General features: G+C 36.9%; 2 protein-coding genes across 2 annotated transcripts in view; one reads left to right on the top strand and one right to left on the bottom strand.

Annotated features, from left to right (window-relative positions):
- The window catches only part of LOC109079998 (trafficking protein particle complex subunit 12-like), a 30,051-nt gene extending 18,529 nt beyond the window's left edge, over positions 1-11,522 (bottom strand). The window contains exons 1-3 of the mRNA XM_042774492.1: positions 11,420-11,522; positions 9,578-10,724; positions 8,005-8,121 (exon numbers count right to left, since the gene is read on the bottom strand). Of these exons, the coding sequence (XP_042630426.1) occupies positions 8,005-8,121; positions 9,578-10,705 (1,245 nt within the window). The 5' untranslated portion in view covers positions 10,706-10,724; positions 11,420-11,522. The remainder of the gene's footprint in view (positions 1-8,004; positions 8,122-9,577; positions 10,725-11,419) is intronic.
- Positions 11,523-11,623: 101 nt separating this feature from the next.
- Positions 11,624-27,631, top strand: part of LOC109079995 (EARP-interacting protein homolog) — a 42,236-nt gene continuing 26,228 nt past the window's right edge. Inside the window, exons 1-4 of the mRNA XM_042774494.1 lie at positions 11,624-11,781; positions 12,948-13,031; positions 18,105-18,237; positions 26,004-26,010. Of these exons, the coding sequence (XP_042630428.1) occupies positions 11,734-11,781; positions 12,948-13,031; positions 18,105-18,237; positions 26,004-26,010 (272 nt within the window). The 5' untranslated portion in view covers positions 11,624-11,733. The remainder of the gene's footprint in view (positions 11,782-12,947; positions 13,032-18,104; positions 18,238-26,003; positions 26,011-27,631) is intronic.

Here is a 27,631-nt window from a genome sequence, read left to right as displayed (position 1 = left end):
ATCAGCGCTTCAAACCAGAAAGTTCCTGTTGAACTGAACTCATATCGAACTGTGACCCCAAAACTGAGGTACATATAGTACTGTGACAACAGTGTACCTTTACACCCCTAATATGCATGTAACGTAACCTCAGAAAAGACATTCAATGTACATAATCTCGATAGTCTGCTAGAAAAATAACTAGAGAAGAGAATTTTGATAAATATGTGCAGTATAATTAATCCATTTTATTTTACTTAGCACCTTTCGTCTTCATTTTTTAATGTATGTTTGAATAAATTTGTTATGAGATTGTGCAGGAAGACTATGTAAAAGGTTTTTATGTAAGGGATAATGTACATCCAGCCGGTTGTTATCTCAGAATAAACCCCTTCAGGCTGATACAAGACCCCTCCGCTATACGTCGGGTAACATAACAAACGGGTGGATGTACATTATCCCGCTTATTACACGGCTAAAAAGATTAGTTTTTACCATATATGTTGAAATTAACGCTGAAGTCTTCCATTATAACACTCGGTGGTTACGTGTTTTCAGTCACAAGATGGCAACAGACAGTCAACGACAGCGGAGTGACTCGGTAAACATATAGACCCCTTAATCGCCTACGTCACTGTGACGTCACCGCTCTAGCTGGAGGCAAAACATAAGCAAGAACTCATAGCAGGCGCGTTAAAGTTTGAGGTTTTGACTTTAAAATGTCGTCTTGTTGTTTTTTTGGCTGCCAGAATAGAAGGAACAGCACTTTTAGTTCAAAACTAAAGTTTCACCGGATCCCGGCCGACATTCCTTCACAGAAATCATGAAGACAATTGTGGTTGAATGCAATATGGCGTACAGACTAGCCAGAGACGATCATAAATAATGCTCGTGTTTGCAGTGCACACTTCATATTAGGTAAAATAATCTATGCATATGTACTGGTGTGTTGGTTTTATCTAGTACATGTCAGCAAGTTTATGTTTTATAGGTGAAAAGTCGCCAACCTTCAGCGCACTAGCTAGTTTAAATGTTAAACAAACATACAGCGATAGATGTGTGTGCCATCCTTTGAATGGTCTCTTAAAATAATCCACATTGATAATCATAGTTAGCCCAGCGATAGGTTACATTAGACAATAAGCCTTGACAAAATTCCCCAAACCACCCGAAAGTAATTCATATGTTGTCTAGGAAATATCCAAATCCTGGTTAAAATGTTTCCAATGAGAACAAGATACAAGAACTACACCAGGCTCTTAGCTATAAATAAATAAATAAATAAATTAGGCTACTGTAATGTTATCCACTCGTCATTATATTTTGGTCAGATAACCAGTTTGGTCAGTGAACTGAGTGATCAACTGAATTAATTGATAAATGTATGCTAACTCCCACTTTTTTTTATTATTATTTTTTTTGTCACGGTCCCGCAGAGTCAGCGACTGTACATATTCGGACAGTTCCGAACCTTCTTCTGCATCCATGTTTAATAAATCCCTCCTAAAACGTGCTAGTTTACGCTTGTCAACATTGCGTCCGCGCCTCTTTTTGCCTCCAGCTAAGCCCCGCCCACCCGGAGACGTTGCAATGTTTACAAACTTTTAAGGGGTCTATAAGTAGTACCGGTCAAGATAACTCGTAGTACCCGGATGAGCGGTGTGTTATTCAATTTGCCGGTTGTTATCTGGGAATAACATACCGCTGGATGGTGCGACTGACCAATCAGAATCAAGTATTCCACAGAGCCGTGTAATAAATATTTTGTTGAATATAAAACTTGTTAGGAAATTTTTACTCAGTGAAATCATGGCGCGTTGGCTTTGTTTTTTTATCTTCACGTGAGCAATTCAGTTCTTTATTGGTAGTTGTAGCCATTGCAGTGTGAATGGCATCTCAACGTTCATTGCGCTACATGTCGGCATAGACGTGCATCGTTTACTCTTAGCGTAGCTGCGGCTGGCTATAGTTTTAGTTGGTGCCCAGTGTAGGGCTTACGCCCAACATTTTTACATCTAGCTGGTGCAACCGGCCCCAGAGCTGTAAACCATTCAGAATTTAATGAAGAATGCTTTTTAAACTTTACTTAACTATAAAAAAGCCTACATATATTGGGAAATAATTTTTTTAATTCATTCTATGCAGTGTAGCAGTGACGAATTGGATCTATGAGACTGAGTTCAGTAAATTCTGCTCATTATATTGGCAGAGGGTCACAGCACACAATAGCAATGTTTCCTGATATTGACCCACACAGCCCCCTCATTTCTGGAGAAACAACTAACAGCAACAACAAGTTGATTCCTTTTTAGCTTTCTGAGGAAACAGAAGCGTCTGGCAGGAAATAAGGCTGATCAGAGTCTGAGCAAATACAGACGCATCTGAAACCCAGTGGCGGATTGTAAAGAGGCAGGAATGCAGCAGTGAGGTCAAACAACCAGCGAGACCGAAGGAGACTGTGATTGACCCTGATGACCAGAGGTTAATTACTGAACGTTTAACCCATGCTAACCTACAGCGCTTTCTACAGTACATGCTACAGAAAGCTGATGAGGTTGTCACATCATTATCATCTAAGTTCTGTTATCGTTTCAGACAAATCTACTAATATGAAAATAAATGTTCACATAGTCAGTGTGAACCATAAACCATCAACCAAACATGCACATGATCTGAATGCAATGGGAAAATAAATGACCCAACAGACAAGCATCATCGCCCAATGTCTGCAGAGATCCAGGCTGAATGATGGATTTGTGAAGCCGAATAGATGGAGTCCAAATGCTGATGAATCAACCAGCCAAAGTAACAGCAAATCTGTAATATAAAAAACTTACATAGTATATTCCATTTATTCATGTTAAAATCAAATTAATTTAATTTCTGTTACTAAAAACAATGCGGTACATTTTAAGTCAATAACTTATTTTTTTTTTCATCCCAATTATTCATTTTTGTGTTCCCTTTAATGGATCAACAGTAAAACTGGATATAACCTTCACTCTCAAAATGACTGTTTCAATGTAAATGAAATGTTATTTTCTGCAAATCCATAAACTGTCACACCATCTACACTGAACCTGAACCTGAGATGAAGCGAGAGATTCAGTCCTTGGTGACCACAAAAATAAGCTAGAGTAACATTATTTTGAACAGCTGGAGAGGAAGTCGGGATGGTGCCGCGAGAAATAAGACTGATTCAGAGCCAAAAATAATCACTGGAAACCCGTACGGAGAAAACAAGAGCCAGATCAGAAGAAAAAGAGAATAAAAGAAGAGAAATGAGCAGACAAGGGGAAAACAAGGGTGGCTGAGACCTCGGTCTTCTGCGGAATGAATGTTTTTTCTCTCAACGGCAAGCATGTTTGTTTTTGAGACTCTCCTCACTGTACAGACACACACATCTATTCTCCTCTGGGGATGACAGATCTGGATCAGCATGTACTTCTGCACCAGTCCCAGACTATTTTAACAGTCATACCTTAAATGTCCTATGTACAAATATATATAAACAATAAAAACAAAAGACAACTATATCCACAAGGCTCATGACAAATGTTATTCAACACACCCTTTCCACACATTTTAACGCTTTTCCTATGCACAGTTCAAAATTTGTTGAAAGTTATCCGTCACTTATGCACATACACTGGGTTTGTATGCTTTATGGGGACTCTCCATAGTCGTAATGGTTTTTCTTCTGTGCAAACTTAAAATTAAAGTTTCTGCATTGTATTTAGGAGTAGGTTACAGTGGTTAGATTTAGGGAAAGGGGATAGAAAATACCTATCCCCTTTCCCTAAATCTAACCACTGTAACCTACTCCTAAATACAATGCAGAAACTTTAATTTTATGTGAAGTTGCTTTGCAACTATTTGGTTCATGAAAAAGCGCTATACAAACAAACGTGAATTGACTTGAACCTACCCTTCACATAAAACTACAGGCATTTTTTAGATTTTCACAAATTTTCATTCCTCATGGTTCCTCATGGGGACCAAAAAATAAAAAAAAAAAATGTCCACAAGGTCAGATTTTACTGGAGTTACTATCCTTGTGGTGACATTTTAAGAAATTCATGGTATTGATAATCTCTCTGCTTTCTTTGACAGTTTGAGAAAGAGCATCACTATCATGAAGTCTCATTTGAACATTTATAAGCTTTCACAGCTCGCCTCCTTAATTAAAACTGTAAGAAATGTAATGATTCATTATTAAAATCAAGCAAGAAATGATGAAGTGAGTAATGACGTCTGCCTTCATCCTGAACCATTTTGTACACTGTTTACTGGATTAGTGGGGTATATTTTACAAGAAAATACTATTGGAGTCTTTTAAATTTCATTTGGTCCCTAATAGCAGGTATGCACAAACACATGCACACAAAAATTAGCCCAATTTTTAGGTCAGAGTTTAAGATTAACGTATTTGAACTGCATATAGAGTTTCCATCCAATTGTATTACACAGTTTTATCACTTCAGTTAAAAAGGTAACTTTACTGTAACTAATAGATCTCAGGTAGCCAATATTGCACACTGGAAACATGCAATAAGACCAAAAAAGGTCTATCAGCTGGAAAATTGACTCTTTGTTTTTTGTCTTCTTACTATTTTCCTGTTTGACACTGTAAAGCTGCTTTGACATAATCCTTATTACATAAAGCGCTATATAAATAAAAGTGACTTGACTTGTAAGTGTGATAAGTAATAGATGTTTATATTTTCTATCGAGTGTTCAAAAAAGACAATTATGGCAATGGGAGTATCGTTTCAGACATGCGCTGTACGCAGTGGACCAATCACAACACACCAGGCCATCTGACCAATCAGAGCAGAGTAGGCTCACGGAAAGGAGGGGTTTAGAGAGACTGAATCTCAGAACTGCTTTGAACGAATCATTTGAGAAACGTTGGAAAATGAGGTGATATTAAATGCTTATTTTGAGAAAACAAATGTGGTTTTTGACCTTGCATGCTGGTAAACCTAATGTAAGAGACCCCCAAAACAATATTAGGAACCTTTTCTGAAATGTTAATTTTAAATATGCAAATGAGGCAGTGTCTAATTAAATATGCTCACATTTGCATACACTTCGAGAACAAAAATCTGAGCAATGGATAAAGGTTAAAAGTTCTTGTTTAATTTTGTTGATATATAAAAGTTAAAGTTTTTACAGCAGGGATTTTGGATTTATCTTTGTATCAATCAACAAATCAGAAAATACAGTCCAAAAAAAATAAATAAATAAATAACCCTCTCTGTAAAATCCTTCAGAATACAGACAGGAATAAAAGTGTAAAGTTTGGTGTATGTAAGTGCTGCTGAAATGCAGATTTCGGACTCAGTGCAGGAAAAAAACACTCACAACCTTTAAAGACATGCACTGGAATTGAATCGACAGCACAAATAGATAAAGTGTAATAAAATAAACACTTCAAATGTGAATTTTAGATGTTTTCTTTTCATTAGACTGAAATTGATAACTATTTTTTATATTTATTTTTATATTTTTAGTATGTGAATTTTTTATAGTTACTAGTCATAATTACTTGGAATTGTTGTTGTATTTTTTTTTGCATGTGCATGAAGCACACTTTTATGAATGATTTAAATGAATTTACAGACTCGTTCAAACAGAGATGACTGACTCCCGTAAAGCATCTGTATTAAATAATAATGCATGACCCTGACAGTTAGACGCCAAGACATACTACATATAAATTCCTCCACATTGAACACAGCATAACAAACACAGTGGCGCTCCTCCTTCCCTGACAGTTAGACGCCAAGACATACTACATATAAATTCAAATGCAGTGGTCCTCCTTATTAATGTATTTGGAAGGAAATTTTAAGTATTTGTTTTGAAGGGTAATTCATACATATAAGAAATTCAAATGGCTTAACGAGTTCAGTTTCCTGTCCGTATTTCCTATTAAAACATAAAGTTTGGATGGGACATGTCAATGTTTGCAATTAACTGCAAATGATTTAGTTAAATGTTAAGTTTAGGGGTACACAAACATATATGATTCCTGCTGCTCAAGCAGTAATGCATGGCACTGTCAACGCCAAGGTCATGGGTTTGATTCCCAGGGAACACATGAACTACTGGATGTATACTTTGAATGAAATTTGGGTCGCTTTGGCTAAAAGCATCTGCCAAATGCATGAATGTAAATGTATTTGTTAACACACATAGGGTCTTTGGGAGTGATTCGGTGCACTGTCCATGAATGCCTCGCTATATTCAGAGGAATGAACTTCTGTGTGTGTGTCTCACACGCATTTCTCTGCTCCAGAGCTTCTTGATCTGATCTGTGAAGTCCAGGATCTGGGGATTAGAGCTCATGCTTCCACAGGCAGTGCCACACTACACACACACACACACACACGTTCATGTTCTCTGACAGAAGGTGTTTGTCATTGTTGTTAGATGAATGTGTGTCTCAGGCCTGTCTGTGTGTTCAGAGGTAAATCAATGAGGCAGTAATTTTGGGCCCCTAGAGCTCTAACTGACACTTCACACACACACACACACACACACACACACACACACACACACACACACACACACACACACACACAATCTCAAATAGAGATGGGCAAAATTATGGGATATACCATGTGCATGGATATATTGAATATTCCTGATAAGTACTGTATATGTGTGTGATGATTTTGCTAGTGATATAAAATTAAGCAACATCAGCATGTTTGCATGCACCCAAAAGAATCCAGTTATCATCACATTGGTGGCTCAATCGAACTGAAAAACCTTCATGTAATCACCTCAATCAATCAAAATGAAATTGACTGGATTGAAAGCAGCGGTGTAGACTTTAAATAATTGGATTAAATAAACAAACTAAGCACTTAAACGCTTGACTGTGACTATGTTCTCAATAGAGTGCTGCATGGATGAATATTTTTTTGGTAAGCACTTTCGGTTCCATCATCCTAAAGTCCTAAATGGGTTTTTGCCTGAAATAAAGTCTGTTTAACACAAGCTCAGTATATTTTAATGTTTAATGCTTGTTTTATTCCATTGAACGGGTAAACTCTTCTACACACTAGTCGCTTTCACAGCCTCATTGTGTTTATAATTGTACTCTTTCAAACGTTCAAGGAAAACTTTTTTTATATATATATATATATATTTTTGACTTTATTTTTACTCTTTCAAGTTCAAGGAAAACTTTTTTCCTGAAGGAGTTGTCGGGCACTTAATTCTGGTGATGTAAAAGTCGTAATCATGGTGTGGTTCATTTATGGTATAGCCTGCGTTTAGCTTTTAACTTCTGCCAATTTAACACATTTAGATTTGAAAATTCATAAGTTGTGTTCATTTGTGATTTATTGATATGTTAATACGTGTTTGTAATGGTGGACTCATTTATTCAGATAAATGTGTATTAATTCTGTTTAGCAAATGTTTTTATGTTTAGTAAATAGATGGGTGTCTTACAAGCCCTTAAAAGGGCTGAGCATACGTGTATGCAAGACGCAATAATAATAAAATATGCATTCATTCATTCATTCATGTAAGAATCATAAACTATTGTTAGTCACAGAGTTTATTTTCTACAATAATTCAAAAGCCAATGGAAATATCCTAGTGGGTTTTTGTCGAGAGATTAAAATTCAGGATTAAATTCACATAAGTACACTGTGAGTGACTATATTATATTTTGATATGTCTGGCCTGCACCAGTCTCAGAGACATCACTGCTACTTTACCAAATACTGGCTCAAATACACTGCAGGGTTGTTACTCTGAGTTTTGCACTGATTTCCAGTCAAGGGGAAATGAATGCCAGTTGCCACATTTTGGAGCATATCTGCAGAGTTTGGACAGTCATGAAACTCAAAAAGAAAAGTGGAGCTCCGCTATAAATGCCATTCACCTCCAACTCTCATTTAAAAAAAAAAAACAAACAACAACAAAAAAACAGACCAGAAACACGTGTCTGTCACAAATGTGAAGAACTCCACGAAGGAATAAATATGATGTGCTACTCACGATCAGCCGCTTGAGACCCAGGAAGTTCTGCTCCACTGAGTTGGCCGAGAGCACCTGTCTCTTCATAGCGGCCTGGTCCCCCAGAAAACGCTGCATGAGATCTTTCACCGCATCGCCCTGTAAATCAGAGAGCTTCAGTTTCTGCTACACTCAATATTTCATAGAGAAACAACACCAAGAGCAAAGAAAAGGGACGACTGTCTCTGGTTTATTCAGCATATCTTTGTTGTCTAAAAATAGATTATTTACTAGATACATATTTACTCCAAGTTAAAGACCTGAAAGATTATTTTTATTTATCGACTGATTGATAAAAATACAGGAAAACATATAATACTGTGATATAATAACTGTTTTCCATGTAATTTATTTCTGTGATGCGCAGCTGTATTTTCAGCATCATTACTCCAGTCTTCAGTGTCACATGATCTTCAGAAATCATTCTAATATGCTGATTTGATGCTCGCATTTTATTTTTCAAGATTCTTTAATGAATACAGCATTTATGTGAAAGAATATTATAAATGCCTTTACTGTCACTTTTGTACAATTTAATGCATCCTTGCAGAATAAAAGAATTCATTTTTATCAAAACTTTCCAGACATTTCGAATGGTAGTGCATGCGCTACAACAGAAAGCTTCTAGTTAAACCTTTAATTATACTAGTGAAGAAAATTCTGTCATTATATGCTAATATTGCACCAAACCTGTATGCTTTTATTGTGCTCAAAACTCAATAATATACATAAAGTACCTTCATGTATTCCATGATAAATGAGCTGAAAACCAAGACTGGCAATTAATAAAACTTGTAGTAGAAATGTGAATTTTGTTTTTATCACTAGAGGAAACACACAAAAAGTGCTGCAAATGCAACACCCGTAATGCACTGGGCTCGATCCAACCGTGAGCTGGGATACAAAAAATGTGCTCTAGTTTTCACAAAAGCCCTGGGGCTCAAAAAGCCACCGGGTGAGATGTTTTACATTATCTGTTAACCATTTTGGGTTCCCTGAAGAATTTTTCAATGAAGAGTTCTTCTTAGTGTGAAGAACATCATCTAAAGGACCTTTTTCCACAACATCCCATGGATATTAAAGGTTCTTCTCTGGCAGATTAGTGCTGACAAATACACAGGGTTTCTTGGTGCAGGGAACAATTCAATTCAATTCAAGTTTATTTGTATAGCACTTTTTACGATACAAATCATTGCAAAGCAACTTTACAGAAAATTAAGTTTAAATTCAGCTTATCAGTGATGACTGTCAGTTCATGTGCATACGGCAGAAATGTTCAGAAAAATAAATAAAAGATGTAAACAAACAGACGATTGACACTATTAACAGCAATTATGCAATCAAACTTAGAGCAAAATGTGGTAGTTCTGTATGTTGTCTCTGGGTTAGCATCATCTGAGGTCCTCTGAGGGGTGGCCATCAACACAGAGAAAGAATACACTTTTGACATTATAACAATACAAAACTGGTTGAAACTGGCAAAGATACCCTTTAATGATGACACAACGTTCATGTTTGGGTCATTTGAAATGTGAAAGTGTAATTTTGCACTGACCTGTAGGTTGTCAAACTTGAGTCCAGGCATGGCCAGCTGCTCTCTGTCTATCTGGACAGGACTGACCTGCTGTGTGGCCACCGATATCAGCACCCTCCTGGTGTCTTCCGAGGGAAGCCAGGCGTCACGGCGCTTATCCAGATCACTGGTGACCAGAGCGCTTCCGAAGGGGTCGTCGCCGCTCGGGAACACAGCCTGGAGCTTGTTCATGGGCTCTGCAGGAGCTACCTGAGGTTTGGTAGCGACGGGGGTGAAGTACGTGCCTGCCGCGGTGGGAGCCGATACGAGAGGAGACTCTGGAGGGGCGGCCGCTTTGGGCGACTCTGCGTTAGGGTTGCTGATTGATACGAAAGACGTGGACGTTGTGAAAGAATCGAAGAAGTCTGAGGCGGGGTTGACCGCGCTGCTATCCGTGAAGAACTTGCTGAGGCTGGGGCTCGGCTGGCACACTTGAGGGACCAGTTTGTTGGGGGTTTCGGTGTTGCCGATGGTAAAACTCGGAGATTTTACCAGCGTGGGCTGAAAGCCGTCGGGAATCAGCGCTTGTGCTTTGAGTTGCACACCCTGCCTGAAGATGGTACACACCGGGACAGCCTCGTCTTTGGGGGTCGAATCCGAATCCATCTCAAGCGCTGATTCCTGAGTTTTGGGAGCCTCTGGTTTTGGGTCGTCTGGTGCAACAGTTTCCCTTTTGTCATCCACCTGCACAATCTTCTCCCCCTCGTTCTCTTCTTTAAATAAAGCCCCAGATGCCTCCTCAGGTTCAGCAGCGCTTACGTCTTTGTTTCTTACGTCTTCGATTCTTTCTTCTGTATCTGCATCATCAGGTGTCTTGGGCTCCTCCTCTTCATTCTGCTCCAAGAGCGAGTCAATGGGAACCACGTCCTCTTCCTCGCTATTCGGGGAGTCTGAAATCATCACGCTCTCCATCATCTGGTCATTCAGCTTGTCTACCAGGCTCTCGGAGTGACTGCTGTCATCCTGCGGCGAAACGAACGCTTCGGCGTCCAGGTCGATGCTCTCTTCTGTCGGGTCAGTCTGGGGCGGGACGGAGGCTTCTAGCGTCTCATCTGCTCCGTCTATATCCAGAGTAACAGGCCTGTGGGCCGGAGCTTCACTGCTGTCCATGAGTCCAGCCTGGATGCTCCTGTGATCCCAGTTCAGACAAAACAGAGATCAATAAACTATAGTCACCCTTGAGAAAAACAAGGACACTTCAACATACTTAAAGTGCAAATAATCTACATTAAAAATATAAAAGTGTGAACTGAATGTACTGTTTTTGGACACTTAATTGCATATTAACTGCAATTAAATGGAAATGCATTATACTTTAAATTCATATTAAATGCAATTAGCTAAACTTAAGAGTGTTTTTTCGACCCACTTAATATAGCACGTGACATTTTGCATTTTCTATAGCATTTTGCATAGTTCACAAAATATTTAAGGAAACCATAATTTATCGAAATGCTATAACACAAATCAGAAAGACTATTTTAAAGAGAAATATCATGATTTGACAAATAAACTTAATAAATAAATAAATAAAACCTGTAAACCTTTTATCGTTTTATCTAAATAATACGAAGTACATAATATCAAATGAGCCCCTGTAATCCGAACATTGTGGAGGAAACAATTAATACAGAAACACGATTAAAATGATGTTTATCAATAATAATAATAATCACATGCTGAATATTCTGTAGCAACTGCATGATGAATTCAGACTAAAACGCAGTGTTGAAATTTCGGACACCCTCGTATTCTTCACAATACGTCCGCAGAGAGAGAAACAAATAATTATATTATAATAAAACAGTAAAAACAAGACTTTACCTTCTGTGAAATAAACGCTAGGATGACAGCAGCGTAGACACACGCATGCGCGCTGACGCAATCAAAACAACCCTACGGCGTGCGAAAGGCATCAAACATCTTCGCTACGGCGGAGGCTGGTATTCTCGAACAACACTTACGTTCGCATCCCCTAAGAACGAAATCGTAGTGACGAGTGTTACGGGAGTTTCTAGGCGCCGTTTGCGTAAGTCTTATTTTACTCTTGCGGAACTGCTGTGGCTGTTAGTAGTGTTTGATAAACAGGAGGATGTTTTGCTCTGAATTAAGTGATAAATGAATAAGTGACTGACTGAATGAAGATGGAGGATGATGCACCTGTTATTTACGGCCTGGAGTTTCAGGTACTGTAGCATGGTTTACCTTTTAATCTATGCACACATCAGAAATGCACGAGCTGTTTCATAGTGAACTGATACCTGTGTTTGACTGTTCTGATGGTTACATTATTAAAAACTAGATTTTGTATTAAACATAACAAAGGAAGAGATATTTTCCTTTTCCGTTTCATACATCTGTCACAATGTAAGTATACATATATAATAAGTGTAGGATCAGATGCTAATGCCATAGCACTGCAATATATTACGATTGTCATATTCATAACAATATGCCAAAATAAAAGACATTTACCAAATAAAAGATATATATCATATTTAACGTTATACATAAATCACGGTGTTTTTATTTATTTATTTACCAGATTTGTAAAAATTTTTGTACCATTGTTTACCTACTTAAGATCAGAAAAGGGTAATTATAGCGAACTAAACTAAAACTAAATAAAATAAACATTAACTGAAATAAAATATGATAAAATAAAATAAACTTTTTTTCAGCTAGATCTTCTTTTAGATCATTTCTTTATGGTTTAACTTGATGAACAAAACTTACTAAAACTAAAATGTAAATAAAAAAAATAATATAGACTTGAAAAAAAAAGCAAGTAAAAAATGACAAAAACATTAAAATTACTAAAACCTCAAATTAAAATGAAGATAAATTGGAAATAATTAACTAAATAAAATTAAATAACATTAAATAAAAAAAAAATCAAATATAAATAAAAACTATAACAGCACCTCGCTGATATTAAAATAACACTGGATCAGACACTATTTATGTATTTTTAGCTGTGTTTAGTCAGTATTTTTGCAGCTGGTTCAACTGCCTGTCCAGATGTCATTTAAATGATATGTTTAGCTAGACAGCAGTTTTGGGCATCTAGTAAGCTGCCTAGAAACAGCACTTTTGGATATCAAGCGAGCTGCTTGTCTAGATTGTAATGCTTCCTACCTAGCAATCATGTATCTAGTAAGCTGCTTACCTAGACAACATTTCTGCTTGAGCTATGGGCAGCAAACATACTAATGAGCTCACCTATGATGCCCAACAATGCAGTCCAGGTAGCAGCTCGCAGGCATTCAGTGTCGTAAATGTATTGTGTTTTCTAGTGTTTTGGCTGTGTATCATTAATGCATGGGCTGTCGTCCTCTCCGCATGTTTTCAGGCACGTGCTCTGACAGCTCAGACAGCTGAGACAGATGCCATCAGGTTTCTAGTGGGCACACAGTCGCTCAAGTTTGATAACCAGGTGAGTGGACGGACACAAGGGATTTATCGTGCATCCCATGGATTTATCTGGAATTCTCATATTTGCTATAATGATGTTATATATTCACAGGACTTTTTATTTTATTTTTTATAGCAGGTTTCTGAATGTGTGTGCTTGTCATGTTTATTAATTCATGCTCACATATATGACACACTACACTACACACCAGCTACTGCATTAACTGATGTTAGGCCTAACATATAAAAACTTATTGTTGCCAAAATAAGTGTTAGCAAAGTTTTACGGCTACTCAAGAAAACACCTTAAAAATGCAACACAACAAAATATCTTCTTGTTTTCTGGTACTGTATTGAGTCTGTTGCAATTTTATTGTTGTTTATATCAGACTTTGATTTAATAGTTGCAAGATTTCACATACACTAAAAAATGTAGGCGTTAATAGTGAATTGTAGTGACTACAAATGACTGTTTGCAAACAGGTTTCCCAAACACACCCTGTTTGAAAATGATTTTCAGACCTGCTTTCAGATTATACAGTTGTGCTCATCAAAACTGTTTATATACTTGCGGAATCTTTAAGATGTTTAACCTTTAAAAAAAATATGCAATTAATAAGATTAATAATTAATTATTCAAAAATTAAGATAAATAATAATAACATTTAACAAAATAAATGAGATAATTAATAAATTAATAATTAAGTTATATTATTCATTAGTAGTATAAAATAAATGAAATAATATATATTATATAAAATAACATATAGTAAAATTATAGATATATGAGAAATACAAAGATCAAGAATAAGATAAAGAATAATATCATATTATTTGCCCCAAAGAAACTGCATAGCATGTATTCCTAGGAATGGGTATTGAGTTTGATACTTTTTAGTTTTATGTATTTTATATCTCATAAAATTGGTATCGAAAAAGTATCGTTCAGGAATCGGTATCGAAGTCAAGTAACATTTTTGAACGATCATTTACCATGGATTTACTGTAGTAACACTAACTGCACCATGGTATTGTGTCAGAAATGTGGGATATTCTTATCAAGCTGCTACGACTGTCAACTCAACTCAAGCTACTGTCAAAAGTGCATTTCTAAGAGACAAAAAATTATTATTAATAATAATATTATTAATATTGCAGCCTGCACTGCAAACTGTGCTGAAGATATGCGTCAGGTAACACAAACCTGTTTCATGATTTGAAATTTATTGTGATAGTTATTGATATCGACTGATATGGAAAAAATTAGTGTGATATTTTTTTAGCCATATCACCCAGCCCTATATATATTCCACATGACGAAGGGGGATTTATTCTGAATTTCTGAAAATCTATTCACTCAAATCCATCTATCTTCTTTTATGTTCCACAGAATAAAAACAAAAAGAAATGTCTGTTGATTGAGTAGTAAAACTGAATCTGAACATATATATATATATATATATATATATACTGAACAAAATTAAAAATGCAACACTTTTGTTTTTGCTCCCATTTTTCATGAGCTGAACTCAAAGATCTAAGACTTTTTCTATGTACACAAAAGGCCTATATCTCTCAAATATTGTTCACAAATCTGTCTAAATCTGTGTTAGTGAGCACTTCTCTTTGCCGAGATAATCCATCCACCTCACAGGTGTGGCATACCAAGGTGCTGATTAGACAGCATGATTATTGCACAGGTGTGCCTTAGGCTGGCCGCAATAAAAGGCTACCCTAAATTTTGCAGTTTTACTGTATTGGGGTGTCCGGTGGGTCTGAAAACCAGTCAATATCTGGTGTGACCACCATTTGCCTCACGCAGTGCAACACATCTCCTTCACATAGAGTTGATCAGGTTGTTGATTGTGGCCTGTGGAATGGCTGTGTGAAGTTGCTGGATATTGATAGGAACTGGAACATGCTGTCGTATATGCCGATCCAGAGCATCCCAAACATGCTCAGTGGGTGACATGTCCGGTGAGTATGCTGGCCATGCAAGAACTGGGATGTTTTCAGCTTCCAGGAATTGTGTACAGATCCTTGCAACATGGGCCCGTGCATTATCATGCTGCAACATGAGGTGATGGTCGTGGATGAATGGCAGAACAATGGGCCTTGTTGTTCGTTGTCCATAACATACACCTGCCCATACTATAACCCCATCGACAGCATGGGCCACTCTATCCACAACGCTGACATCAGCAAACCGCTCACCCACACGACGCCATACACGCTGTCTGCCATCTGCCCTGTACAGTGAAACCGGGATTCATCCGTGAAGAGAACACCTCTCCAAAGTGCCAGACGCCATCGAATGTGAGCATTTGCCCACTCAAGTCGATTACGATGACAAACTGCAGTCAGGTTGAGACCCCGATGAGGACGACGAGCATGCAGATGAGCTTCCCTGAGACGGTTTCTGACAGTTTGTGCAGAAATTCTTTGGTTATGCAGACCGATTTGTTGCAGCAGCTGTCTGGGTGGCTGGTCTCAGACGATCTTGGAGGTGAAGATGCTGGATATGGAGGTCCTGGGCTGGTGTGGTTACACGTGGTCTGCGGTTGTGAGGCCTGTTGGATGTACTGCCAAATTCTCTGAAACGCCTTTGGAGACAAGTTATGGTAGAGAAATGAACATTCAGTTCACGGGCAACAGCTCTGGTGGACATTCCTGCAGTCAGCATGCCAACTGCATGCTCCCTCAAAACTCTTAGATCTTTGAGTTCAGCTCATGAAAAATGGGGGCAAAAACAAAAGTGTTGCGTTTATAGTTTTGTTCAGCATATATATGTTTATATATGTATTTTTTTTTTATAAAATGTATTCAATATTTTGCATATTCTGTGAAGGTTATTTAAACTTATGAGCACAACTGTATTTTTTTTTTCACTTGGCAGCTTCCAAATAGCTTTGTTTTTCTTAATTTAAGCATATACGGTTATAACATTGTGCACAGTAAGAATTTTTTTTGCAGTTTCATAAACCCTCCCTGCAGCAAGTCATTTCCTGAGCACCACATACTGAGGCTTGCGTGTGTCATTGCTGTGCTCCTCTGAAACGGAGCCCCTGACCGCTCCTTCACATAGCCACTACGGCAAGAGACGAGGCCCGTGTGATCATCCAGGCTGATAAATCACGAGCGAGTCTCTTCAAGCCCAGCACTCATTACAGAACCTTCCAACTCCACCAATTATCCTGTCCAGCCATCAGAATTTATTTGTATTGCTTCCCTCCATAAAATTATAACGTTGCCTAATAATTCTCCTTCAGTGCAGTCCAACCCAAGGTTAATGGCTTCCTCTCCAACTCCAACAGCAGCGATGTCTTCACGTACAGTATGCATGCGCTCGCTGTTGCTCGTTCTCACGTCATACTCCTACACAGGTGACCAGAAAGACAAATGCCTTTTGGTCTAGTTTTGCAAAGCTAGTTAATATTACGTTCATTTGCTAAAATCATCATGTGGAGAATGATTCTTACACCATTGATATTTTACTTCAACTGGTTTACTGACCCATGTCAGAAGATACACCGCAAAAACCCAAATTCAGTATAACAATGTTATAACAACATTGGGGGAAAAAAAAAGATTATTTATATTAACTATTTTATTTCTAGTAAACTATTAAGATTTTAAAAAAAAGTCAAGTAATTGAATTAAAACGTTATTTTGAAAATGAAAAACTGAAAATTTATTTTCTTGTAAAACATACTTAAATAAAAATAACATTTAGTTTTTAGTTTTTAACATTTTTAGTTTATTTTATTTGGTTTATTTTATTTTTGGGAAAAAAATATACCAGTGAAAAATTTCTTAACACTCTTAAGTGTTGTTATTAATTGAGAAGTTGAATTTATGCCTGGAATTTATACAAAGTAGCAGACATAAATTAGAAAGACACTTTGAAAATATAAGAGTTTTTGCACAGTTTCAGGCATGATATTCTGGAGAACTTATCAATCTGGGCATTTCCAAAATGTGTTCATGGTGAACCTATGAGTAAATGTATTTCAGTATTTTTTTTACAAGTATAAACTGTGTAAAATCTGTTGAATCACTTAAGTCAGTGTAAAATTGTAAATAACAGATCTCACCATACTTTCCTCATTGACTAATCACATTATATTAACAGTTGTTTTGTATTACAAGTTTTCTGAAATGTTATGTTTGAACATGCAAATGAGGCGTTATCTAATTAAATATGCTCTAATTTGCATTAATTTGTAGAACCGAAATCTGAATATTTGATACAGCCAGTTTCTAATTCTCATTTCGTTTTGTTTACATATTAGAGTTCTTATTTCTCTTTTAATCACTCCATAAATCAGACAGAAAAGAAAAAAAAAAACCTGATTTTGCAACAACAACAAAAATTGTCAAGTGAATGATGAACAAACTCTATAAAAAACCTTCAGAATATTAAGGTAAATAAAACTGCTAAGTTTGATGTATGCAAGCGCTGCTGAAGTGGTGATTTCTGACTCATTTTGAGAAAACAGTCTTTAAAGATATGTATTGTAATTGAAATCTACAGACGCAAATAGAAAAAGTGCAATAAAATAAACCCTTTAAAAAACAACAAAAAAAACAATGGTTTTGCTTGGAGTGTCTTGCCCTAAAAGATTATTCATCTAAATTATTTATCTAAGATCAAGATTGAAAGACCAAATGTATTTAAATTTTGCTTCACTAAATGAACTGATCTTGTTTTAAGGCATTTTAGATGTTTTTAATGAAAAATGAGACAGAGAATAGGATTTTGTGAAGTGAACACAACTCAACTATCCACATAATCACAACACTTACAGTAGAATATTACCAACAGTGCACATGAAGACTCTCAGCAAAATAATAACTTTCTACTGCCTCTTCAAATGTGCCGTGCTTTGCGTATAACTTTTAGGCATCTAACGTAAGTTCAAAAGATGCAGTCACTTCAAAGTTGAAATGAAAGCTGGGAAATGAGTGTCAGGAGTGTGTGAAGTTAAAAAGCGTTTGAGATTTCGTTTACTGTCATATTAAAGCAAATATCTGCGAGTGAAGTCCCAGCTCTTTGAACTGCCGTCAGGACGCTCTGCTTTTTTCTCTTCCGCAGATTCACATCATTGACTTTGATGATGAGAATAATATGATTAATAAGAGCGTTCTCCTGCACGATGCTGGTGAGATCTGGCACATCAGCGGCAGTCCTGCAGACAAGGCAGTGCTGACCACCTGCTACAGCAAGAGTGAGTCTCTCTTTCTCTATTGACTGTTGACTAAAACACTACTGTCAGGATTCACTAAATGAAATGGATTTACTGATGACAAGGTGTGGACATAGTTACTTTTGCCGTAGATCTTATTGAATATGCATTTTTGTAGGAGTTTCACTTTCAGATGCAAAATTTATGAGGGTAGAGTGTTTAAATGAAACACACAAAATGATTCACTCAGGTTTGCAATCTCATGCTAATTTGTCCTGTTTGTAAATATGGCCCTTAAAGTTAAAATTAAAATGTAAATGGTTTGTATTCACTTTCCTAATGCACATTCCTGGTCTCATTATGCACAATTCAGCAGGATTTTAAGAAAAATGTGTAATATTCTGTTTCACGCAGAAAGTTTTTTTTTTTTTTTTAATTTATTTTTTTTAGGTTGGCTGTAAGGATAAATATATATGTGTGTGTGTGTGTGTGTGTTATCCTTTAGGAATCATTCTTATATGTCGATTTGCTGTTTAAGAAACATTTCTTATTATTCTCAATGTTGAAAACAGTTGTGCTACTTAATATTTATGCACAAACCATGATATACAACAATTCAAATGTTTGTGCATGCGTGTGCGATATGTATCGTATTGTATACATCGCAAAAAAACAGTGATTAGACTACTGCGTGTGTGAATTCAGAGTTCATGCTTTCATGCTTTGACCCAAAAATTAAAGATATGGGGATGAAAATGCCAGCTTATGACTTTGTTTTTGATATTTCTATAATCTGAATTGCAAAGACAAATTTAGTTGATACTGATTTCATTTGATTGGTTACAGCCCTATAGTGTCTTGCTATTTCTTGCTATGAATTTATTGATTAAATGTAAGAATTTGACACGAAATATGATGCTTTCATTTACTTAATAAATGTCCTTATAAAGGTAAAAATGCCCATAAAAGGTAAAAATCAGTTTAAACATATTGGAAAAGTTCATTTCTGTTACTGCTGCATACTTACCACCACATAGAAGAATATCAAAAGCTTTGGGAGTCAGCTGTCCACGGCAGTCCTAAAGCTGCCAATAACACGCTCGCAAACTATTGTCTAATTATCACTATCGACAGCTTTTCAGAAAATACCAAGATATAATTTTTTTGTCATCATAGCACACCCCTAGCATATGTGTGGGTTTTTTTTTTTTGTTTTTTTTTTATGCTTTTGTACAGCTAATATTTATTAAACAGTCAATAAGTGACATTAAAAACATTTATAATGTTACAAAAGATTATATATATACAGTTATGGCCAAAAATATTGGCACCCTTGGTAAATATGATAAAAGAACGGTGTGAAAATTAATCTGTATTGTTAATCCTTTTGATCTTTTATTGAAAAAATATTCACAAAAATCTAACTTGTCATTGGATAATAAGAATTTAAAATTTGGGGAAATATCATTATGAAATAAATGTTTTTCTCTAATACACATTGGCCACAATTAACGGCACCCTTTTATTCAATACTTTTTAAAACCTCCATTTGCCAGTTTAACAGCTCTAAATGTTCTCCTATAATGCCTGATGAGGTTAGAGACCACCTGACAAGAGATCAGAGACCATTCCTTCATCCAGAATCTCTCCAGACCCTTCTTCTCTTCAGTTCACTCCTCTCATTTTCCGTAGGGTTCAGGTCAGAGGACTGGAATGGCTATAGCAGAAGCTTGGTTTTGAGCTCAGTGACCCATTTCTGTGTTATTTTTGAGGTTTGTGTTTGGATTATTGTACGGTTGGAAGATCCAAACATGGCCCATTATAAGAGTCAGTCACTTATTGATTTTTTTATCTGTTGGTATTTGATAGATCATGATGCCATGTGTCTAAACAAGATGTCCAGGACCTCCAGCAGAAATAAGGCCCACAACATCAAAAATACAGCAGTATATTTCATTGTACACATGGGGTACTTTTTATCCCTGTGTTCACCAAACCCATCTTGAGTGTTTGCTGCTAAAAAGCAAATTTTTTAGTTTCATCTGATCATAGAAGAATTTCTAGGGATGCCAATAATTGTGTCCAATGTGTATTTGAGAAAAACATTAATTTCATAATGATATTTCCCCCCATTTAAAATTCTTATTATCCAATGAAAGGTTAGATTTTTTTGCGAATTTTTTTAAATAAAAGATCAAAAGGATTAACAATGGAGATTAATTTTCACAGCCTTCTTTGATCATATTTACCAAGGGTGCCGATATTTTTGGCCATGACTGGACATATATATATATATATATATATATATATATATATATATATATATACACACACACGTGTGTGTGTGTGTGTGTGTGTGTGTGTGTGTGTGTGTGTGTGTATATATATAAAAGGATATAAATATGGTCATGCAGCATAAGGCATTAAAATGTGCTTTATAAGTACTAATAAACAGCCAATATGCATGAAATATACATGCTAAGGTAGTAGTTATATATATATATATATATATCTTATAAGTTAGCATAATTTTGCCGTCTACTGTTTAGAATAACCTTTGTATTTTAAACATTAAAATGATGTGTAGATAGGGTTTGCAACAGAATCCAGTCAATTTCTCAATAAGCTGTTCAAAATGTATTAATCTTATTATTCCACTGCCGTCTTCCATACAAGTTTTTGTACTTGCATTCAGTGTACTTCTAACCTCATGAGTAAAACTTCACAAAAGACTATCTACTTTATATGTGGTTCTGTGTGCTGTGAGTTCACTGGCACAGTCATGTCACATTAAAGCAATGTATGACGAATTCTTCCACTTGCCTCGAGGCAATTAAGAAACATACAAAAACACGAAGAAACAATTGAAAGTGAACATTTTAATTAAATCCCTTGTTTATAAGACTAACGCCTGTGGCTGGTTACTGACAGTTCACATAATGGGGAACATTCCTTTTCTGAGTGAAAACTAAGATATGGCTTTTTTTTTTTCATTTCTCCTTCCATCTTCATTATGACGAGGCCAATGTGCAAAATGTCATAGTGGAGTTCAAAAGAGGAATGTAATTACCGTGACATTAAAGCTAATGGAGTAGCCGGGCGGCACTGAGTCTGCCTCCATCATCACCCCCAGCTGCTGCCCGCCGCACTCAACGTTCTGATCTGAGAACAGCTCTTATTCTAACGCTGATGTACACTTGTGCTCCACTACACTGCAACAGCCATTTAAACAGCTTTAGCAGCAGAAAAGAACCACAGTCTGAAATCTACCAATTGATAGCTGAATTAATGTTATGCAGTACGTTAACAAACTGAGATGTGTGAACAGATTTACAGTTGAACTGATTTTTGTCTAAAATGTACGCTTATTAAGCTGTTGTATAAAAGCAGTATCAGACTGGTAATTCACCTAGGGCTGCAACTAACGATTATTTTGATAATCGATTAATCGGTCGATTATTTTTACGATTAATCGATGAATCGGTTTATGTACTTATATTTTAGTTTTGCCCATTTTTTTTCCCACCCAAGTAAATTATTACACAAAGGGTCTTTATCATTCAACATAGACTTTTTAGAGATTTTAACCATTTTGCATTGTCATATCCTCATCAAAAACATACCTGGAGTTGTGTTTTATTATGTGTTAGTTATCCTTTGTCGTACTCTTCTGCAATCAAAACACTGACCCATACATACTCTAGCAAATTTCACAAGGAGATTTTAAATAATGTTTTCACCATGGCAGTCTTTAGGGCTCCTAAAGTAGTTTAACATCCCGAACAAAGCTTATTAAGGAATCTTTCAGAACATATTTTCACGAAGAATAAGAATAAAACAGAATAAAATTGCAGTAAATTGCATTTTAATTATTTTTTTCCTGTAAACACACAGCTTATACCTGGGAAAACAGCTTTATATCTTATGCTGTTAAATTGTAAACAATCCTTCCAATAAAGTGCCAATGGCATGAAACCTGAATGGAACTCACATTTTAAAGTAAAATTTAAAGTAAAATCCATCAGAAGGTTGTCCAGAAAAAAAATTGGACCCACAAAAAACCTGCTGTGTGAAAAAGAGCGTGAATGCTTAGAAAAAAGTGCATTTCAAATACATTTAAACATTAACCTCTCTCAGTCAGTCATAATTAGCTGCAAGACTGAATTATGGACTGGTAAACGACAGAAGCTTTAAATGTTAATTGTTAAAAAGCAATGACAGTATCAGCTTTTACGACGACGACTAAACATTTTGCAAACAACATTGTACTGCAGAATCTGCCCACACCCACAAATAAAAGTCTTTGCACACTGTGATTTTCATCGGATTTAAATATGTAGTGGTCCTTATCACAGTGCAAAATTCAAAAATGTAATAAAGCGATAAAATGTTAAGAAAAACAGCTTATGCCTGAACTGACAGGAATTCAACTACCTGTGGGAAACGAGGCAGAACACTATTCACTCATTATTTGAGAAAAACTTTGCATTGCAGTGCAAAAAGGTCAACATGTCCAAATGTTCAGGGCTTAAACAGTTAGGCTTGCTCTCTTTTTGCTCCCACACTTTGGATGACTTCGTCGATTAGATTTTTATCTACCCTACCCGCTTTTTTCTTTTTTCTTACTCGAGCTTTACTCCTCACTGGCCGCCTGCCTCACCCATCACGCTGAATGCTGCAGAACGCTGTGCGGGAAGCACGTGACATATATAACGAGGCCAGCTATTGGGCTAGTCTCCTACTTCTCCTGCTGTACTGGCTGAGTAGTAACCTCCGGTGGCTCATTACTGCCACACTTTGGTAACCGCAGATTTAAAATATGCACGAAATGAGCCGCTTACGGCAAATAAAAATTATTTAGCAACGAATCGATTATTAAATTAGTTGACAACTATTTTAATAATCGATTTTAATCGATTAAATCGATTAGTTGTTTCAGCTCTAAATTCACCCTTTACCGGGAGTTTGATTGACAGGCGATCTGACCAATCATGACACCGAATCTGCCATTTGGTCCGACAAACAAACCAGACAGAACAGTAGATTTACTTCGGTAGACTTGGGGCCCTGTCATACACCCAGAGCCAGACGCGATGCTAGTGTTTTTTGCTATTTTCAGCCCAACACAGTTGTCATTTTCACGTCCTGTGCCACGTTGTTTAAATAGCAAATGCATTCATGCCCATTTGTGCGCTCATGGGCGTGCGGGTCTGAAAACAATGTACGTTCAGGCACATTGCTGGCTCATTGCTATTTTGAGGCAACTGAAATAGACTGCGCCAACTGAAACTTGGTCTAAAATCTGGTGCAATATTTTTTATTTGTTATTTAAAGAGCGTGTTAGTAATATGCGCCTATAGGCAGGTGCACAACTTGCAAACACTTTGCTTATTACACACACAGGGATGTGCAGCAGTGCACAAACATTTGTAAAAATTAAAAATTAAATTCCGCCATGTAAATACTAGTGAACCTGCCATGGCGTGAGCGCAACTGGCTTTTAAAGGGAATTGGAGATGAGGCTCTGATTGGTTTATGGCACGTTACACCCAAAACACACCCATTATTCATTAATAGAATAGGGACCACGCTTTTAGACCATGCGCTGGACACGCCAACCATTTTTCCCGTTCTTAAACTAGCAAAAATGGATTCGGACAAGCCCTAAGTGCAATTTACACTGTGAGCTTTAGACCATGCACTTAGATCATTAAAATATGGCCCTTGAACTTGAAAAATGGCGTGTATTGACGTCTTTCCGCTGTTGAAACAAGATACCTTCTTATGTTCATTCATGTTTATTTTGTGCTAAAAATAGTAAAGAGGAAGAGATGATTTGGCTCATGTGCCGCTTGAACTGAGGCTCTACAGAGATCTGTCATGACTAGTGTTGTCAAAAGTACCAATGTCGGTACTGAAATTTTTTAAATGTTGCGATACCAACATTTCCTGCTAGTATTTTGAGCACTGTTAAGCGGATTCTTAAACAGCACTGATTGGCCATTGTGGTCACGTGCTCAACAGACAAGTCTGTGATTGGCTACAATGATCATCTTCACTGAACGCTTACACATATACACGGGAGTATCTGACTGAAATACAGAGCAGATTGCTTAAAACCGCCCGTAACAGTAGATGTTAATGATTGAGTCACTGAACTGATTTGTTCAAAAACACGGATTCATTCAGAAACGAAGCAAAACACAGCTGTGTGTTGCTCTGAGAAGCGCAACAGTTCTGCTTTGTTTAGATCAATTTTCATTAACAAAATAGTTATTGGCAATGTTCTGTCTAAAATTTCATTTAATGTTAACTTTTTTATTATTGAACTGCTGTATAAAATCAATCACATTTGTAGCCCTTCCTGTCATATTGCTGAACTATAATGTTATAAACAAAAAAACAAACTCATACAAGAGCATTTTTGCCCCCATATCTTGAAACTTCCAACTGACAGGAGGACAGTATATTAAAACACATAATTGCTTCATAATGTTAAAATCACATTATAAGGATGAATGAAAACTGATTGCAAATGGCGTTATGTTGATGAATGCATTGCATTTGTCATCGCAAATTGGTTCTATAAACTAACTATTACACCTGTTCCAGAAGTGGTCAAATGAGGATGAACTGAGACAATACATTTTTATGTAAAAGATATTATGACGTTGAAAAAAAAAAAAAAATCTTTTCAGTCCCTTTCTCCTGATAAACTTCAACTCAAACAAAGCCGTGTAATGTCACATTGTAAAATGAAATGCTCACAGCATCTTACAAACCCGATTCCAAAAAAAGTTGGGACACTGTACAAATTGTGAATAAAAACAGAATGCAATGATATGGAAGTTTCAAATGTCAATATTTTAATCAGAATACAACATAGATGACATATCAAATGTTTAAACTGAGAAAATGTATCATTTTAAGGAAAAATAATTTGGTTTTAAATTTCATGGCATCAACACATCTCAAAAAAGTTGGGACAAGGCCATGTTTACCACTGTGTGGCATCCCCCCTTCTTTTTATAACAGTCTGCAAACGTCTGGGGACTGAGGAGACAAGTTGCTCAAGTTTAGGAATAGGAATGTTGTCCCATTCTTGTCTAATACAGGCTTCTAGTTGCTCAACTGTCTTAGGTCTTCTTTGTCTCATCTTCCTCTTTATGATGCGCCAAATGTTTACTATGGGTGAAAGATCTGGACTGCAGGCTGGCCATTTCAGTACCCAGATCCTTCTTCTATGCAGCCATGATGTTGTAATTGATGCAGTATGTGGTCTGGCATTGTCATGTTGGAAAAATGCAAGGTCTTCCCTGAAAGAGACGATGTCTGGATGGGAGCATATGTTGTTCTAGAACTTGGATATACCTTTCAGCATTGATGGTGCCTTTCCAGATGTGTAAGCTGCCCATGCCACACGCACTCATGCAACTCCATACCATCAGAGATGAAGGCTTCTGAACTGAGCACTGATAACAACTTGGGTTGTCCTTGTCCTCTTTAGTCCGGATGACATGGCGTCCCAGTTTTCCAAAAAGAACTTCAAATTTTGATTCATCTGACCACAGAACAGTTTTTCACTTTGCCACAGTCCGTTTTAAATGAGCCTTGGCCCAGAGAAAACGCCTGCGCTTCTGGATCATGTTTAAATATGGCTTCTTTTTTGACCTATAGAGTCTTAGCTGGCAACGGTAAATGGCACTGTGAATAGTGTTCACCGACAATGTTTTCTGGAAGCCCATTCCTGAGCCCATGTTTTCTGGAAGCCCATTCCTGAGCCCATGTTGTGATTTCCATTACAGTAGCATTCCTGTATGTGATGCAGTGCCGTCTAAGGGCCCGAAGATCACAGGCATACAGTATGGTTTTCCGGCCTTGACCCTTACGCACAGAGATTGTTCCAGATTCTCTGAATCTTTGGATGATATTATGCACTGTAGATGATGATGATAACTTCAAACTCTTTGCAATTTTTCTTTGCAAACTCCTTTCTGATATTGCTCCACTATTTTTCGCCGCAGCATTGGGGGAATTGGTGATCCTCTGCCCATCTTGACTTCTGAGAGACACTGCCACTCTTGAGAGGCTCTTTTTATATCCAGTCATGTTGCCAATTGACCTAATAAGTCGCAAATTGGTCCTCCAGCTGTTCCTTAAATGTACATTTAACTTTTCCGGCCTCTTATTGCTACCTGTCCCAACTTTTTTGGAATGTGTAGCTCTCATGAAATCCAAAATGAGCCAATATTTGGCATGACATTTCAAAATGTCTCACTTTCAACATTTGATATGTTATCTATATTCTATTGTGAATAAAATATAGGTTTATGAGATTTGTATATTATTCCATTCCTTTTTTACTCACAATTTGTACAGTGTCCCAACTTTTTTGGAATTGGGTTTGTACTTGGCATGAACTCTGATTCACCAAGTGGCTTTCTGTTCTGTATCATTGTGGTTATCTGTACATAAATAGATTTTGGTAGTTGAAGTAGGGTATATGAAAGTGAAAGTGACGTGACATACAGCCAAGTATGAATTCGTGCTCTGCATTTAACCCATCCGAAGTGCACACACACAGCAGTGAACACACACACACCGTGAACACACACCCGGAGCAGTGGGCAGCCATTTATGCTGCGGCACCCGGGGAGCTGTTGGGGGTTCGGTGCCTTGCTCAAGGGCACCTCAGTCGTGGTATTGCCGGCCCGAGACTCGAACCCACAACCTTAGGGTTAGGAGTCAAACTCTCTAACCATTAGGCCACGACTTCCCGCTTCCCACTTAATGAAAGTTGTAAAATATACAGGCATCCCATAATATCAGAAACACATTTGTTCTTTACAGTGAATTTCTGGCAACCATGACTGACTGGTTTTACAAGAAATGTACATGTTTTTTGTTTTTTTTTTACTTTACAGCGTGAGTTATAAGCTTAATACTACAGAGAATTTACAAGCCATATATTGTTGTAAATGTGTAATTATTGGCTACAGGTTTTTGTCTGTAACCCATAACTAGTAGTATGATACAGAAAGTGCTGATGTGCGTTTCTGAGTGTCTCCCAAAGCGGCCGTTACTCCGGAAGAAGCAGCCGCTGCAGCGAACAATCTTTCTCACCCCACCACACATCATCAGAAGAGAACCTGCTGCCTATTTCTGTGTCTTTATTTTTAAATAACAGTATGTGTGTGTGTTTTCAAAACTAAGACAATTTTGTGGAGTAAAGGTTTCCTACAATGATAATAATAATATCCTGATAAAGCACAGAAATGTGAAAATTGTACATAAAACCAGTAAAGAAGTAAAAATACGTTATTAGTTTCACTGTAATACAGCGTCCTGTGGCTTAAATGTTTTTGGTGTTTTTTGCATTCCGTTTTGCATTAAAGTTTCCCGTTAACACTGTACACGAAGGTCCCAATAGTTAATA

This window comes from Cyprinus carpio, chromosome A17 (genome assembly GCF_018340385.1).
Source record: "Cyprinus carpio isolate SPL01 chromosome A17, ASM1834038v1, whole genome shotgun sequence".
NCBI lineage: Eukaryota > Metazoa > Chordata > Actinopteri > Cypriniformes > Cyprinidae > Cyprinus > Cyprinus carpio.
Note: the sequence above shows the minus strand (reverse complement) of the source record. Positions and strands in the feature narration are given on the sequence as shown.